Here is a 17150-nt window from a genome sequence, read left to right on the forward strand (position 1 = left end):
CCGCTTGAATCTGAAATTCTTCTATTGTGGAACAAAGACTCCTTAACCTTAAGAATTGTCCTACTGGTAGGTTATTTTTCAGATGATCAGGATGAAATGATGAATAATGTACGATCATGTTCCGGTCTGTAGGCTTTCTAAAAATTGAAAAGTTGAACATGCCATGATGTAAAGAAATTTTTATATCCAAAAATGACACTTGTTGCGTACTATGTTGGTCTATGAAAATTAAATGTGGGTTACGTGTATTTAGCCATTCCATAAAGGATGTCAATGTTTCCTCATTTCCATGCCAGATCATGAAGATATCATCTATATATCTCTTCCATGTATGGATGTGTCATCTAAATGGGCTGTCCTTGATCCACCGTTCCTCAAATGCGGCGACATACAAATTGGCCACATCAGGAGCCATAGTGGCTCCCATTGCCATGCCTTTAATTTGTTTGTAGTATTTTCCTTGAAACATAAAATAATTCTGTTTTAGGGCTATGGTGGCTAATTCTATGTTATATGACTTCGTTCTCCTGACATGACTTCTGTAATTACTGTTAATGCCTCATCTTGAGGAATACTGGTGTAGAGTGCCGTGATGTCTATTGGTACTAGAAGAGTTTCGATCTTATCCTGCTGATATTCCTGTAAAATAGTGATCAAATGAGCGGAGTCCCGAATATATGAGGGTGTCTGTGTTATGAACTGACGAAGTGCTCTGTCTACGAACCTAGACAAGGGTTCTAGTAATGAACCTTTTGAGGATACTATTGGGTGCCCTGGAGGTGTTTGTAAAGATTTATGTATTTTAGGGATTAAATAAAAAACCGGACATACTGAATGAGCCACTGTAAAAAACCGGACTTCCTTCTCTGTGATCCATCCTGCTTGCAATGCTCAATGTATAATAGGGTCAATCATATTCTTTATGTTGGAAGTGTGGACTCCTGATAATTCCTGATAAAAGGTTCTGTCACTCAATTGTCTCTCTGCTTCTTGAACGTATTTACTTTTGTCTTGAATGACGATTGACCCTCCTTTTGTTGGCTGGTTTTATGATCACTGTGGGATTCTCCTGTAATTCCTGCAAAGCTTTTGATTCCTCCTTAGTCAAATTCTTATGTTGTGTATAGCCCCTATTTGCCCTAAACCTTTCCTGCCGGATCATCTCCGTGAATGTGTGTATTATGGGATCAATGGGTCCCAGTGTTACCAGTTAGACGGGGGGGGGGGGGGTGTTCCTCCCTATTAACTGTAACATGTCACAAGGTGACGAGACACGACATGGCATGCCAGAAGAGGTGATAACAAGGAACCAAGGGTCTGGAAGCGGAGACAAGGCATCAGGAAGGAACATCACGGGACATCAGGAAGACCACGGAACATCAGGACAAGACGAGGGATAATCCAGAAGAGACCAGGATCATGAAGAATGACTAGGGATCCCACGAACAACAGGAAAATGCCAGCAGGAGCGAAGACGAGAAGTCAAAGAAGAACTAACTGCTTGCGAAGGCCCAAAGGACTGGAAGTTTTGCCCTTATATAGAGCTGAAGATCAGACGTCTCCCAGGGAGGAGTCCAGCTGGGGCCCGGGGCATATCTGGCCACAGGCCCTTTAAATCTGTGAAGGAGGCATAGTCCGTGCCTTAGGAAGAAAGGAACAGGAAATGCAGGACCCTGGACAGACGCAGAGGAGACTGAGCAGAGCAAACAGGCCCCCCGACGTACGAGGTGGCTCTCCTGCCGCAAAGGAGGACTGAGAGCAGCTCCAGCCATCAGGAAAGACCAGGGACTGCGGCCTTCGGGCCAGGAAGATGGAGAAGGCGTCGGTGTCTGCTCCAGCCGCATCAAAGCACGGCGGCAGGGCCCCTGTGCAGAAGAGTCATGCCAAAGTCTGCGGCTCCTGCCAGGCTGAAGGAGGAGGGCTGACTGCAGCTCCTGCCGCGAAGAACGTCGGCAGCTCCGTGCCACGAAGATAAGCACCTGCTCGTGGCTAGGCCAGTGAGCAGGAGCGCAACATATTGTGTGTCCCTCAAAATGAGTCCCTCAAGTTAGTACCTCCGACAACAGTTTCCAAGCAGAAATTGTTTCTGTTATGATGACTGATAGTATTTTGGGATTTCTGTGTGCCTTGTCTGTTTTCTTTCCTTTCATATACTGTTTGTTTCCATTGCTAGAGCATCTTCGTTTTCCAATGCAGAAAAGGCATTTTGTATAGGTATTATTTGGGAGGTTGGATGTCTCTGTATCACAGGTATTGCCCTTCTAGAACCCAATATAATCCAGTTTTTCTTGTTTCTGAATCCTCGGTGGAAGTGGGTGCAGATATTCTGGCTGCTGCATAGTGGGAGAGCTTTTTTAATCATAGACAATTCTTCTTTTAGATCAGTCAGCTCCTTTTTTTTTCATAGCAGACGGCTGAAGGCAAATGGGATAAACTCTAAGCCTCCAGCTGGTATGCTTTAGGATTAAAGTACCACAGCTATATTAAATAAGTTATTGTATTAATTTGTATTGCTACAGCGTGCTTGTATCAGTTTAACAAATTTACAAGTTGTAACTTGGATTACTGCTTAATTTGAGTGGATATTTGAGCTGGGTCTGCGGAAGCCTATCTAGAAAGAACACACTCTGTTTGGGTGGGAGGGAATATAAAACTCCTTTAGCCAGAGGTAGCTATAAAGCCACACCATACCCCAAATCAGCAAGGTTAAAGCAGAGATTTGCAAGTAATGCCTTAACTAAAGCACAGGTTTTAGTCATACCTTGTCAAGAAACACTCTGCAGAATGCACTGGTTCAATAGATCCCTAGAAACGAGAGTGGTGCCGAGTGATTGGAGAAGTGCGGTGGTGGTCCTGCTTCACAAGAGTAGGAGCAGAGGGGAGGCTGGAAAATAGAGGCCAGTTAGCCTCACCTCGGTGGTGGGAAAAGTAATGGAGTCGCTGCTGAAAGAAAGAATAGTGAACTATCTACAGTCAGGAGGATTGTTGGACCAGAGGCAGCATGGATTCACCAGGGGAAGATCCTGTCAGACAAATTTGATTGACTTTTTTGACTGGGTGACTAGGGAATTGGATCGAGGAGGAGTGCTCGATGTCATCTACTTGGATTTCAGCAAAGCTTTTGATATGGTTCTGCACAGGAGGCTTGTGAATAAAATGAGAAGCTTAGGAGTGAGTGCCAAGGTGGTGGCCTGGATTGCAAACTGGTTGACAGACAGAAGACAATGTGTGATGGTAAATGGAACTTACTCTGAAGAGAGAGCAGTGTTAAGCGGAGTGCAGCAAGGATCAGTGTTGGGACCGGTCCTGTTCAATATCTTTGTGAGCAACATTGCGGACGGGATAGAAGGTAAGGTTTGTCTTTTTGCGGCTGATACTAAGATCTGCAACAGAGTGGATACGCCGGAAGGAGTGGAGAGAATGAGATGGGATTTAAGGAAGCTGGAAGAGTGGTTGAAGATATGGCAGATGAGATTCAATGCCAAGAAGTGCAAAGTCATGCATATGGGGTGTGGAAATCCGAAAGAACTGTATTTGATGGGGCGTGAAAGGCTGATGTGCATAGAGCAGGAGAGAGACCTTCGGGTGATAGTGTCTAACGATCTAAAGTCGGCGAAACAATGTGACAAGGCAATAGCTAAAGCCAGAAGAATGCTGGGCTGCATAGGAGAGGAATATCTAGCAAGAGAAAGGAAGTGATCCCCTTGTACAGGGCCTTGGTGAGGCCTCACCTGGAGTACTGTGTTCAGTTCTGGAGACTGTATCTCCAAAGGGACAGAGACAGGATGGAGGCGGTCCAGAGAAGGGCGACCAAAAACGTGGATGGTCTTCATAAAATGACTTATGAGGAGAAGAACCTAAATATGTAGACCCTGGAGGAGAGGAGGAGCAGGGGTGATATGATACAGACTTTGATACTTGAAAGGTTTTGACGATCCAAGGTCAACAACAAACCTTTTATATTGGAAAAAAATCAGTAGAACTAGGGATCACGATTTGAAGCTCCAGGGAGGAAGATTTATAACCAATGTCAGGAAGCATTTCTTCACGGAGAGGGTGGTGGATGCCTGGAATGCCTTTTCGGAGGAAGTGGTGAAGACTAAAACTGTGAAGGATTTCAAAGGGGCATGGGATAAACACTGTGGATCCATAAAGGTTAGAGGATGGAAATGAAGAGAAGAGCCATTGGGGATGGATTACTGGAGTGGAGGCTACTACCTGGTGATTACCCTTACTCAATAAGCCTTCGCACAGTTAATGCAACTCCAACAATGCTCTCTGCTTCAACGGCAAGGGGAAATGTGGAAAAGAGGATTTCCATTCAACCACCACCAAGGCCCGAACTACAGCCCGGGTAAACAAATAAGCTTGGGGGTAGCTTGCTTATTGCGGTGGTTACTACCCTAAACCAATTAAGCCTGATACATCACTTTGAATGCATATACAGCGTTGCTCTCTGCTTCAATGGCAGGGGGAAATGTGGAAAACAGGATTTGCATTCAGGCAACATCCAACAAGGCATTGATATGTGCAGTCTGGGAAAACAAACATCGGGGTAACTTGCTTGATGCGGTGGTTACTATCCTTAACCATTAAGCCTTATGCTCACCTTTGATGCAACTCCAACATTACTCTCTGCATCAATGACAGGGGGTGGCAGGAAATTTGAATCAAACAGTTACCAACAAGGGCTCTGAACTTGGTGGTTGGTGAAACAGATAAGCATGGGAGCTTGCTGGGCAGACTGGATGGGCTGATTGGTCTTTTTCTGCCATCATTTCTATGTTTCTATTGCTGTTTACCTGGAGTGGACCTAAATCCTTAGAAAGTTCACCCAACACTTTGTTTTCCTTCATCTAGGCAGGTTTCGATTAGATGTAAGCAGACCATTTCCATTTGGATAGCAGCTTGCATCTCCTTTTCTTAAGCCTAAACATGCCCGATTCTAGAAGGGCATATTAAGGCTCATTATGTCTGTCTGTGGCCCTAAGATCATCTACTGAGATTTGCAAGCCTGCTATGTGGACATCTGTTCACATATTTACTGTTTGAACACAGGCTCCACACGTGATGGTACATTTGGTCACGCTGTCCTCCAGAAAAGAAAGTTTTATATTATATAGATAATTTTGTCTTGTTTTTCTCTTTTTTATTGGAAGACAACCTTTGGCTAGAGATTTGCACTGTGTGGCAAATTCATCCTGCTTATCTATGGAAAAAACTAAAATAGCTCACCTGTAATGGATAGTAACAGGATAATCAGCCATTGCTAAGAATTGGCTTCTTAAGCTTTTACGTAGGAGTAAGAGGTTTCTGCATGGTGGCAGCTTGAGAAGGCCTGCACAGGTCAAGGCTTTTCCTTAGCTTGCTAGCAAATGCTCCACATCACATGACATTGCCCACTTGGGTGAATGATTGTCCTACTCTCCATAGAAAATACTTAGTTTCTTTTTATGCATGAGAAATAGTCATTTCCTGCTGCGATGAGTGAACAGCAAAGTGCAGTAAAAGGTTTACCTAATCTGCAATAGTTTTTACATCAGAAGAGGCATTATTCATGGCATCTCTTAACTTATTACACAGCACCTCCACCTTAATCATTCTCTAGATTTTTTAAAAGACAGGAAAAACTTGTTTCTTCTAATGTTGAACAATCTTGCCATGTTTCTGTGCTAGCACATCTGTACAAGAAGAAAGTGAAGGGGAGTGGGACTGGAGGTCATCCTGTAACTTAATAAATATAATCCGCTTTGAGGGACGAGGGAGCTTCTCCCCTTTGGATTCTCAGGAAGCAGAGCCTAAGATTTGACTTATGTGTTTCTTGTAAAGCCTGTTGCTGCATTTTTGTTACATGTAAACCGAGGTGATGTTCCGAACGTGCTCCGGTATATAAAAATACATAAATAATAATAATTATTATTAGGCACATAGTACATTTTTGCAGCTTTCTGCCATCTAAAATGTTTTGTTTTAATGTGTAGTGCTTTAAAGCAGGGGCTCTCAACCCATTGCTCTAAATTAAAAATCTCATTCACAAGAGGCAATATAGGTGGCTGAATGTTAGAGAAAAAAACTGGTACCATTCAACCTGCAATTTTGTTTTTATTTGCACGGCAGGAGACTTTTCTTTTAATTGCATTTGCTCACTGGGTTGTGTGCCCAACTGAAGTTTTCACTCCTAGAAGAAAATGACAAAGAAGTTTTTCCATTGCCAGCACTGGTGTGCAAGCCAAAAATCTTGCAAAACCTACAATAGTGCGTTAAGCAGAGATCATGAGTTTTGTTTCAAGAGGTACATCGTTTGAAGAATTTTGACCAGAAGGCAAAATGAGGTGCCTGCTCCTGAGAGCTGCACCTCCCAGAGAAGAGGAGACACAGCTGCTAGTGCCAGCATGTTGGAAATCTGTCCATTCACTATGCGGCTCTATAGTAACCTCCCAGAGCTGATCTTTGCTTTGTACTGGTGGCCCAAAGGGGACTGGGCCTAGGCTCTGGGCTTTACAGCTGCCCACCCTGGCAGAGGACACAGCTTCCTTTTCTGCAGTGATGTGGGCTCTACGGAAGCCAGGCATGAGAAAAGCAATATTGCTGGTATACAGGGGTGGAATGGCCTGTCGGGGGATCGGGCATCCCCCGGTAGGCCGATCGCTCCAGTCACGTGCGCGGCTGTGACAGAGCCGCCCTCGGCAGACCACGTGATGTGTCCTGGGCGGTGAATACCTGGGCCGGTGGGACATCATGAATCCGCCGCTGCTAGTATAACCTGAGAATAATGGTGTTGATGCACCAGGGACATGTCAAAATGTCGGGCTGTGGTCTTATCCCTCGCACATAGGTTCCAGCTACCTATTCTGTAACCTCCTGGCTCTGTGCAAGTTTAATAGATTCCTCCTAGTGTGCAGCTCTGCAAATAAAAGGCTGGCACGAGAGAGGGCATTTTTATAAAGTGATTAACAGTACAAATACACTTCAGAACGGTTCACTGATGTTACAACTCTAGGGAGCAGACGCATCTCCTTGGAGTCCCTCAACCCTTTAGTGCTTTCATTATCAACAGCCGGAATATAGAGCACAAATCCCCCATCTCCAGGCACTGGCCAGGACGGTGGAATAGTCCCAGCCTGTCATCCTTTGATGTGCACTATGGTCCCCTTTGTATCTGGCACCTCACAGAAATGGAGAAGGAACTTTCTATAAAACTATCCCGATTCTATCATCGGCTGGAGAGATTTTCCTGTATGTTGGAAGCCTCGTTTACACTAGGAACTGCTGGTCAAAGACAATCTTCCCTGTATCTCCTCTGCGAGAAAGCTGCATCCTTCTGCGATCCCCACTTATAAAGCAGATTTCCTCCTTAGCACTGGATAAAGTGTTTCTGGATAATAACATAAAACTTAGATAGTCCAACAGTTATAAATGACCAGGAGGAGGAGAAAGAGAGCCACTGCCAGCAGCATGTTCTTCCGATTCTCCTGACGCAGCAAGCTCAGTTCTTTCTCTAAAACAAAACAGAAAGGCAAGTGAGAGGCTTGTGCGTTCCTGCCCCTGCTGGCTGCAGGCAGAGGGTCCAGCTCGTACCCGGGCCCAGCCTGGCATGGCCCGAAGGAGACGCTTTCGTCTGGGATCGCAAACAACTTACCAAATTTCCATACATTTAACCTCTCCCTCTTCCACAATCATGGAAAATATTTTGTTGCCAACCCACTTCGTACAGCTCCAGCAGAAGTGGAACTGAAGCTAAATAAAACGTTTCCTTTCCCTTGTGCTCCCTGTGGGCCGGCGTCAGCACGTGGATGCTTTCTTCCTGCTAGAATCCCTTGTTGTTTTTTTGCTTTCTTCTGCCCAAATTTAAAAACTCCTGTTAAAACCATTGACAAGGACCCAGAGGTCACGTCGGCTCTAGTTTTCAAGCTCCCTTGGAAAACCAGCAGCAGCTAGCAGGGTTGCAGGAGGGGGAACCAGCACAGATCCTGCGGAATTAGCTCACACCTTCCGTTACTCCCTTCTGTGGGTCTCATTCACCTCCCAGAGGACAGAAATAAGTCAGGCCGGGCCATATCTTTTGTCATGTATCTCCCCCTGGCTTCCTTGGAACGAAGTCTGTTCAAATTATTTATTCTGAGGTCCACATTCAGTAAGCCGTTTAGTGGGCAAGTAATGCAGCTAAAGGTAGTGAGATGACTTGTGCTGTCTGTTTAGCAGGATAAACGTCCCGCCCAACAGAGCTTGCTAAAGTTATCCCGCTATGTCTGAATACGGCTGGTTAGATTTATACGGGATCCTGCCGCTTACCCAGGTATCTTCCAAGATATCCGGCTGAGGGGCAATCCTGGGCCTCAAAGGCTGATTCCTCACCCCCAGCACCATTAATCAATGACCCTGCTATTGGCAAAGAAAGGTTTAAATGTTCTGGGCCATCTCCCCCTGTTCCCCTAGAAAATAGAAATCCTGTTTGCTGCAGCTGCCCCCCTGCAGCACCTTCGCAGTGGCCCATTTCAAGGATCCTGGTGCTTTGCCTACCTTTCCTGCCAGCGCTGGATAAACACTGTTTTAGTCACTGTGCACTTACCTCACTCCTTTCTAGCGGTTGCTGAAGGGGGGGAGTTACAGATCTCAGAACCCTCTTATATTTATCTTGTCTGTGCGTCTTCCTAGACTGTAAGCTCCACGGAGCAGGGACTGCCTGCTGCATGAGTCTGCACGCTGCTGTCTATGATTTGCAGCGCTGCATCCATGAACTATAACAATTCTGCTAAACATGGCCTTAATTATATTCATCTGTCACTCGGAGAGCCAAAGAGCCTGCCAGGCTCGCTTTTACCAGCAGAGGGCAGCCCAGCACCCTCAAAGCCCTGACAAATGCAAAGCAGACGAGTGGGCCTGCGAAATGCGCTATCCCAGGCTTCATCTAGCAGACGGCATAAGGGGAGCTGCACTGCTTACCATAGCTGGAGACTTTGCTCAGCAGAATGTCTTTTTCTTTCTCCAAAGATTTTCTGCAAAAAAAAAAATCAGAAAGTGGCTTATTCCTAGAGCTGAGGGTCCTGGGAGCAGAAATCCCTTTCCCCACTCACCCTTCATTAGTGGATGCTTACAGTAGAGAGTCTGAGAGTGTGAGTGTGAGTGTGCGCGCCTCCTGCATTTAAGGACAAGTCTGCCTCCTGGTACCTTCCCTCCTCGCTCAGCTCCTGCTTGCGCAGCTTAAAATCCACATTCTCCAGGTGCCTCCGGCAAGCGGCCAGCTTCTGCTCCACCCCCTCGATCTGGAAGGGACCACAAAGCAGGAATCAGCAGCGCATTCAGCTTCTCAACCTGAGGGCCACAGGCATCACCCAGTGACCGAGCCCAGAGCTACAGTGGCACGGCCCCCCCCCCCTCCCCCCCAGAAATGCAATCAGCCGTGTGACTGCAACTCCGTGAGAAGGAATCGGTCATGCATGGCTTCTTTATAATCCCGCCTAGCGTGCTGGGAAAAGAAAAGCAGGCTTACATCAAGGTGGGATCAGAGGAACAAGAGGAGGACAGGCATAAAGTTTGGAGAGTATCCATCACAGGCACAGCACAGCTGGGCACTGCTGCTGCTGCGCACAGGGGGACCAGGGAGGGACATGGCTCATTGCAAAGGCTACAGGAGGTGGGGAGCTAGTCCGAGGCGGGGTTGGGACTGACCCTGGGGGAGATCGGGCAGTGCCGGCGAGTCTCTGAGAGTCCTGGGAACCTGTGTCACAGGGACGTCCCCAGCAATGTCTGGCTGTCGGGATAAACTGGAGGCTGCGCCACGTTCTAATGGAATCCACAATCTGGGCCCAAATAATGGCAAATCCAAACATCTACACCGCATGGGGCGCCCTTAAAAGCACAGAAGCGTCCGGCAAACAACGCACTCCCACTTCCCTCCGCTGCAGCGCGTTTTGAAAGGTTTTCATTTAGCAGATAAAAGCCCCAGATTCAAAAAGCTGAATGAATTCAACAAAAGGGGTAAAGGAGCAGATCCCACGTCAGCATCCAAAAACTGCGATCTGCGCCGGGGCTACACCGGACCCTGCAGTCCAGACGGCTGAAAGTCCCCGGGGAGGGGTGCAATCTGGATGGGGTTTTTTCCTGGCATGGTACAGACTCCAGCGCTGCGGTTTTGGCCTTGAAAAGGTCAGTCCAGACCTACGAAGGTAAGAGCCGAGCTTCCTCAACCCCAGTCGCCCCTGCCCTGTCGCACCAAGGCAGGAATTACTGCCCAGGCCTTCCTTAATTACCCAATTAATGGCTTAATTTATTTGCTCACAAGAAGAAAAACCAATAAAGATGACAGGAGCAGCACTGCGGCAGTTGCCGGCACTAAATCAGCTGCAGTAAAAGGGAATTTGCCTCCGAGTGCTAGGCCCCTCCGTCTTCCTGGGGTCTCTGAAGCTCTTGAGGGGACGGGGGGACGCTCCTCTCACATGAGATGTCACCGGGCTGCCCACCACCCAATGAGTTTCCTTTTTTGTTCGTCATTGCCTGGAAAACTCATCAGCCACAGTTTAATCAGCTGGCACGACACAGGGATCTGGTTAGGGTACGACTGATGGCTCCCGGCGCTGCGTCCTGAAGCAGGCGCGCCGGAGGTCGGGGAGGCTGGTGAAAGGTTAAGCAGCCCGACACAGCCGTCCAGGCGTGAGGACCGGGCAGGGTCCCCCCGTGAGGCCGGCAGACATCCGTGCTCCTGCAACGTATCCTGCATCCTCGGTGCCAGGCGCTGATAACGTCCCGGGGCCCTGCGTGCCACGACATCCCTCCTGCACAGCACAGCGGGACCACAGCTCTTTAGGAGTTGTTATTCAGATACGGCGGGTAGCGATTATGACTGCGAGCCAGGCACCACCCAGCAATAACCCGCCCTGTCTATAAAGCACGCCCACACACGGCAGCAGAAGAGGGCAAGGAAGCCTGCGTCTAGCACCGCGGGAAGGCGGTGAGGATGCGGCACGGTGTAATTACCCCTAGGGGGGAGGTGCTGAAGATGCGGCACTATGTCCTGGGGGAATTCTGCGCTATTGTGCAGCACAGAATTTGCGCAGAATCCCCCCCCCAGCGCAGAAATGCCAAATTCTGTGCAGAAAATGGCAGAGGAAACCCCAGCATGCCATGAAGGGAGCGCATGCCGTTCGCGGCAAAGAAGGTGGCCCCAGTGAGAGTGTGTGTAGAGAGGTATGTGTGTGTGTGAGAGAGGGGGGGTGAGAGGAGGGGGGACTGAGGAGGAGGATGGAGAATAGAAGGGGGAGCGGGTGTGAGAGAGAAGAGGGAGAGAGGGGAGGGGTGTGGAGGAGGGTGTGTGAGAGGAAGGGGGGGGAGGGGGAAGGGGAGATGTGAGAGAGGAAGGGGAGGGGTGAGATGAGGAGGAGGGGGAAGGCAGGATGTGGCAGTAGAGAGGATGGTAAGTGGCACGGTGTTATTAGCACTGGAGGAAGGCGGTGAGGATGTGGCTTGGTGGAATGTAGACAGCTGGGTGGCTGGTGGGCGTGAGGATCTCCTGGTAACTTGCCTACCTGGTGCGAAGGTGATGGACCTCACGCGTCACCTAGATAGGATTATAGACAGTGCTGGGGAGGAGCCGGCTGTCCTGGTACATGTGGGCACCAACGACATAGGAAAATGTGGGAGGGAGGTTCTGGAAGCCAAATTTAGGCTCTTAGGTAGAAAGCTTAAATCCAGAACCTCCAGGGTAGCATTCTCTGAAATGCTCCCTGTTCCACGCGCAGGTCACCAGAGGCAGGCAGAGCTCCGGAGTCTCAATGCGTGGATGAGACGATGGTGCAAGGAAGAGGGATTCAGTTTTGTAAGGAACTGGGGAACCTTTTGGGGAAGGGGGAGTCTCTTCCGAAGGGATGGGCTCCACCTTAACCAGGGTGGAACCAGACTGCTGGCACTAAACTTTAAAAAGGAGCTGGAGCAGCTTTTAAACTAGAACAAAGGGGAAAGCCGACAGTCGCTCAGCAGCGCATGGTTCGGAGAGAGGTATCTTTAAAGGATACTAATGATGCATTAGAATTAGGGCATCCCAACAGTGAGGTTCCAATTATAAGAAAAGTAGTCCAAGTGCCTGTAACTAAAAACTCAGCAGAGCTAAAAAATTCTAACTTATCCCTATCAATTAAAAAGCAGAATGAAAATACAAACAAAAAACAAACTTTGAAATGTTTGTATGCTAATGCCAGAAGTCTAAGAAGTAAGATGGGAGAATTAGAATGTATAACAGTGAATGATGACATAGACTTAATTGGCATCTCAGAGACATGGTGGAAAGAGGATAACCAATGGGACAGTGCTATACCGGGGTACAAATTATATCGCAATGACAGAGAGGAGCACTCGGGAGGAGGTGTGGTGCTTTATGTCCGGGATGGCATAGAGTCCAACAGGATAAACATCCTGCATGAGACTAAATACAAAATTGAATCTTTATGGGTAGAAATCCCTTGTGTGTCAGGGAAGACTACAGTGATAGGGGTATACTACCGTCCACCTGGTCAAGATGGTGAGATGGACAGTGAAATGCTAAGAGAAATTAGGGAAGCTAACCAAATTGGTAGTGCAGTAATAATGGGAGACTTCAATTACCCAAATATAACGTGCAAGGAAAAAGTTTCAGTTCCACCACAAGATATAATAGAAATTTTTCAGTTTTAATTCTTACAGTCAGTAGAAAACGGCAACTCCACGTTAATGTATATAAACAGGTATCAGTCCTGATACCTGTTTATATACATTAACGTGGAGTTGCCGTTTTCTACTGACTGTAAGAATTAAAACTGAAAAATTTCTATTATATCTTGTGGTGGAACTGAAACTTTTTCCTTGCACGTTACATTTGGATACTTGCTTAGTGCAAGGCTTGCTTCTGTGTATTTTCAGACTTCAATTACCCCAATATAGACTGGGTAAATGTATCATCGGGTCACGCTAGAGAGATAACGTTCCTGGATGGAATAAATGATAGCTTTATAGAGCAATTGGTTCAGGAACCGACGAGAGAGGGAGCAATTTTAGATCTAATTCTCAGTGGAGCACAGGACTTGGTGAGAGAGGTAACGGTGGTGGGGCCGCTTGGCAATAGTGATCATAATATGATCAAATTTGATTTAATGACTGGAAAAGGAACAGTGTGCAAATCCAAGGCTCTTGTGATAAACTTTCAAAAGGGAAACTTTGATAAAATGAGAAAAATTGTTAGAAAAAAACTGAAAGGAGCAGCTACAAAAGTAAAAAATGTCCAAGAGGCGTGGTCATTGTTAAAAAATACCATCCTAGAAGCACAATCCAGATGTATTCCACACATTAAGAAAAGTGGAAAGAAGGCAAAACGATTACCGGCATGGTTAAAAGGGGAGGTGAAAGAAGCTATTTTAGCCAAAAGATCTTCATTCAAAAATTGGAAGAAGGATCCAACAGAAGAAAATAGGTTAAACATTGGCAAGTTAAATGTAAGACATTGATAAGACAGGCTAAGAGAGAATTTGAAAAGAAGTTGGCCATAGAGGCAAAAACTCACAGTAAAAACTTTTTTAAATATATCCGAAGCGGAAAGCCTGTGAGGGAGTCAGTTGGACCGTTAGATGATCGAGGGGTTAAAGGGGCACTTAGAGAAGATAAGGCCATCGCGGAAAGATTAAATGATTTCTTTGCTTCAATGTTTACTGAAGAGGATGTTGGGGAGATACCCGTACCAGAGGTTTTCATGGGTAATGATTCAGATGGACTGAACCAAATCACGCTGAACCTAGAAGATGTGGTAGGCCTGATTGACAAACTGAAGAGTAGTAAATCACCTGGACCGGATGGTATACACCCCAGAGTTCTGAAGGAACTAAAAAATGAAATTTCAGACCTATTAGTAATAATGTGTAACCTATCATTAAAATCATCCATTGTACCTGAAGACTGGAGGGTGGCTAATGTAACCCCAATATTTAAAAAGGGCTCCAGGGGCAATCCGGGAAACTACAGACCAGTTAGCCTGATTTCAGTGCCAGGAAAAATAGTGGAAAGTGTTCTAAACATCAAAATCACAGAACATATAGAAAGACATGGTTTAATGGAACAAAGTCAGCATGGATTTACCCAAGGGAAGTCTTGCCTCACAAAACAGCTTCACTTTTTTGAAGGGGTTAATAAACATGTGGATAAAGGGGAACCGGTAGATATAGTATACTTGGATTTTCAGAAGGCATTTGACAAAGTTCCTCATGAGAGGCTTCTAGGAAAAGTAAAAAGTCATGGGATAGGAGGCGATGTCCTTTCGTGGATTACAAACTGGTTAAAAGACAGGAAACAGAGAGTAGGATTAAATGGGCAATTTTCTGAGTGGACAGTGGAGTGCCTCAGGGATCTGTATTGGGACCCTTACTGTTCAATATATTTATAAATGATCTGGAAAGAAATACGACGAGTGAGGTAATCAAATTTGCAGATGACACAAAATTGTTCAGAGTAGTTAAATCACAAGCAGACTGTGATACATTACAGGAGGACCTTGCAAGACTGGAAGATTGGGCATCCAAATGGCAGATGAAATGTAATGTGGATAAGTGCAAGGTGATGCAAATAGGGAAAAATAACCCATGCTATAATTACACAATGTTAGGATCCATATTAGGAGCTACTACCCAGGAAAAAGATCTAGGTATCATAGTTGATAATACTTTAAAATCGTTGGCTCAGTGTGCTGCAGCAGTCAAAAAAGCAAACAGAATGTTAGGAATTATTAGGAAGGGAAAGGTGAATAAAACGGAAAATGTCATAATGCCTCTGTATCGCTCCATGGTGAGACCGCACCTTGAATACTGTGTACAATTCTGGTCGCCGCATCTCAAAAAAGATATAGTGCGATGGAGAAGGTACAGAGAAGGGCGACCAAAATGATAAAGGGGATGGAACAGCTCCACTTTGAGGAAAGACTAAAGAGGTTAGGACTTTTCAGCTTGGAGAAGAGACGGCTGAGGGGGGATATGGTAGAGGTCTTTAAAATCATGAGAGGTCTAGAACGGGTAGATGTGAATCAGTTATTTACTCATTTGATAATAGAAAGACTAGGGGGCACTCCATGAAGTTAGCAAGTAGCACATTTAACACTAATCGGAGAAAGTTCTTTTTCACTCAACGCACAATTAAACTCTGGAATTTGTGGCCAGGGGATGTGGTTAGTGCAGTTCGTGTTGCTGGGTTTAAAAAAAGGTTTGGATAAGTTCTTGGAGGAGAAGTCCATTACCTGCTATTAATTAAGTTGACTTAGTGATAGCAGTGGCTATTTTCTGGCATCAGTAGCATGGGATAGACTTAGTTTTTGGGTACTTGCCAGGTTCTTGTGGCCTGGATTGGCCACTGTTGGAACAGGATGCTGGGCTTGATATACCCTTGGTCTGACCCAGTATGGCATGTTCATATGTTCTTCTTAGCACTAGGGAAAGGCATTGAGGATGTGGCACTAGAGAGGATGTAGAGGCACAGTGTTATTACCACTAGGGGACCACAGTAAGGATGTGGCACGGTGTTATTAGCACTGGGGGAAGGCAGTGAGGATGTGGCATTGGAGACAGCGGTATGTGGCAGGGGGTTATTACCACTAGGGGACGGCAGTAAGGAAGTGGCACAGTGTTATTAGCACTGGAGGAAGGCGGTGAGGATGTGGCATGGGGTTATTTGCACTGGGGGAAGGCCCTGAGCATGTGGCACGGGGTTATTAACTCTGGGGGAAGGCCCTGAGCAAGTGGCACGGGGTTATTAGCACTGGGGGAAGGCCCTGAAGATGTGGCAGGGGGTTATTAGCACTGGAGGAAGGCCCTGAGCATGTGGCACAGGGTTCTTAGCACTGGAGGAAGGCGGTGAGCATGTGGCACAGGGTTCTTAGCACTGGGGAATGCCCTGAGGATGTGGTACAGGGTTAACAGCACTGGAGGAAGGTGAAGTTGTGGCACTGGAGATGAGGGTGATTGGCACGGGGTTATTAGCACTGGGGGAAGGCCCTGAGGATGTGGCACTGGACATGGTGGCACGTGCCTGGGTGTTATCAGCCTTGGAGGGTGTGGGGAAGACGGGGAACGTGCACAGGTGCCAGGGTCCTGGCGCGAAACGTCCAGTACGGGTTTCCCCCCTTCCCTGCAGTGCTGATATTAAATGCAAGGACTGCAACCCCCACAATGCACTGGGATGTGGCCCGTTCTTTCGCCGTAGCTCTGGGAGCGCTAAGTGTTCCGGAAGAGAGAGGGCACCGGCTCTGCTGCAGGGAAGGAAGGTGGCGGCCCGGGGGGGCGGCCCCTTTCCTGCAGCGCATCCTGCCACGCTTACCTCGCGCGCGACGCTCCCACGCGCCTTCCCATTCTTAGACATCCCCCCGCTCGCGCCACGCGACTTTCCTCGGGCCACGCCGTGAGACTGCGCATGTGCGACCTGGCCTCGCGCTCTCTCTCCCATTGAGCGTCGCGGGAGGTGGGGGTAGCCCCGCCCCTGGTTGCCATATTTGTGAGTGGCGCTGGCAGCGGGCTCCATGCTTGATGGTGGCAGCACCTGTACCGGAGTGTACCAGTTGCCGCACGGGGGCGCTGGCGGTCTGCAGCTGGATGTGCGCAGCCAGATGTGCGAAATAACTGGTGCTTCCATCTGCTCTGCTGAATATCCGGACTCCAGGGACAGAGCCTGTAAACCCAGCTTCTGTACTTTAAAGGACCCTAAAAGCTACAGATTCATTTGTCTTGAAATATTTATATTTAAAAAAAAACAGATGGCTTAAAATATGTAAGTACGTCAAAGAATTAAGGGCCAACCAACAAGTTGTAAGTGATACATGGCAAGCACAATTCTTTGCTTAAGTAAAATAAAGCTGCCAGGCATGGTGTGCAGTCCAGGGCCTCCCTATGTTCTGCATACTACGGGACACAGCTGGCCTTCACCATAATTGTTTCAGCTGGTCCTTTTTTCCCCCTTCCTAAAACACGTCTTCTGCCTTTAAGCTAGAAGCTATAGGGAAGCAGGGGTAACATAGAAACATAGAAATGACGGCAGAAGAAGACCAAATGGCCCATCCAGTCTGCCCAGCAAGCTTCCCTCATTTCTTCTCTCATACTTATCTGTTTCTCTTAGCTCTTGGTTCTAATTCCCTTCCACCCCCGCCATTAATGTAG

The 17150-nt window shown here is 47.2% G+C and overlaps 1 protein-coding gene across 2 annotated transcripts; it reads right to left on the reverse strand.

Annotated features, from left to right (window-relative positions):
- Positions 1 to 6923: 6923 nt before the first annotated feature.
- Positions 6924 to 16436, reverse strand: CCDC167 (coiled-coil domain containing 167). Of its 2 annotated transcripts, none has more exons than XM_029592903.1 (4): positions 16318 to 16436; positions 9169 to 9263; positions 8944 to 8996; positions 6924 to 7498 (listed from the first exon to the last, which is right to left on the reverse strand). In XM_029592903.1, the coding sequence occupies exons 1-4, from the start codon at positions 16357 to 16359 to the stop codon at positions 7395 to 7397; spliced, it is 294 nt and encodes a 97-aa protein (XP_029448763.1). In that variant the 5' UTR covers positions 16360 to 16436; the 3' UTR covers positions 6924 to 7394. The 2 variants fall into 2 exon arrangements, with proteins under 2 accessions (XP_029448763.1, XP_029448765.1); XM_029592905.1 differs by having other exon boundaries at positions 7410 to 7498; positions 9096 to 9263.
- Between the last annotated feature and the right edge of the window lie 714 nt (positions 16437 to 17150).

The sequence above is a fragment of the Rhinatrema bivittatum genome, chromosome 3 (genome assembly GCF_901001135.1).
Source record: "Rhinatrema bivittatum chromosome 3, aRhiBiv1.1, whole genome shotgun sequence".
NCBI lineage: Eukaryota > Metazoa > Chordata > Amphibia > Gymnophiona > Rhinatrematidae > Rhinatrema > Rhinatrema bivittatum.

Coding starts and splice junctions, on each gene's coding strand:
- CCDC167 (XM_029592903.1), bottom strand. CDS start 16,359: ATGTCTAAGAATGGGAAGGCGCGTGGGAGCGTCGCGCGCGAG. Junction 8,997..9,168: donor GAGCTGAGCGAGGAGGGAAG/GTACCAGGAGGC, acceptor TTTTTTTTGCAG/AAAATCTTTGGAGAAAGAAA. Junction 7,499..8,943: donor GAGCAAAGTCTCCAGCTATG/GTAAGCAGTGCA, acceptor GTTTTGTTTTAG/AGAAAGAACTGAGCTTGCTG.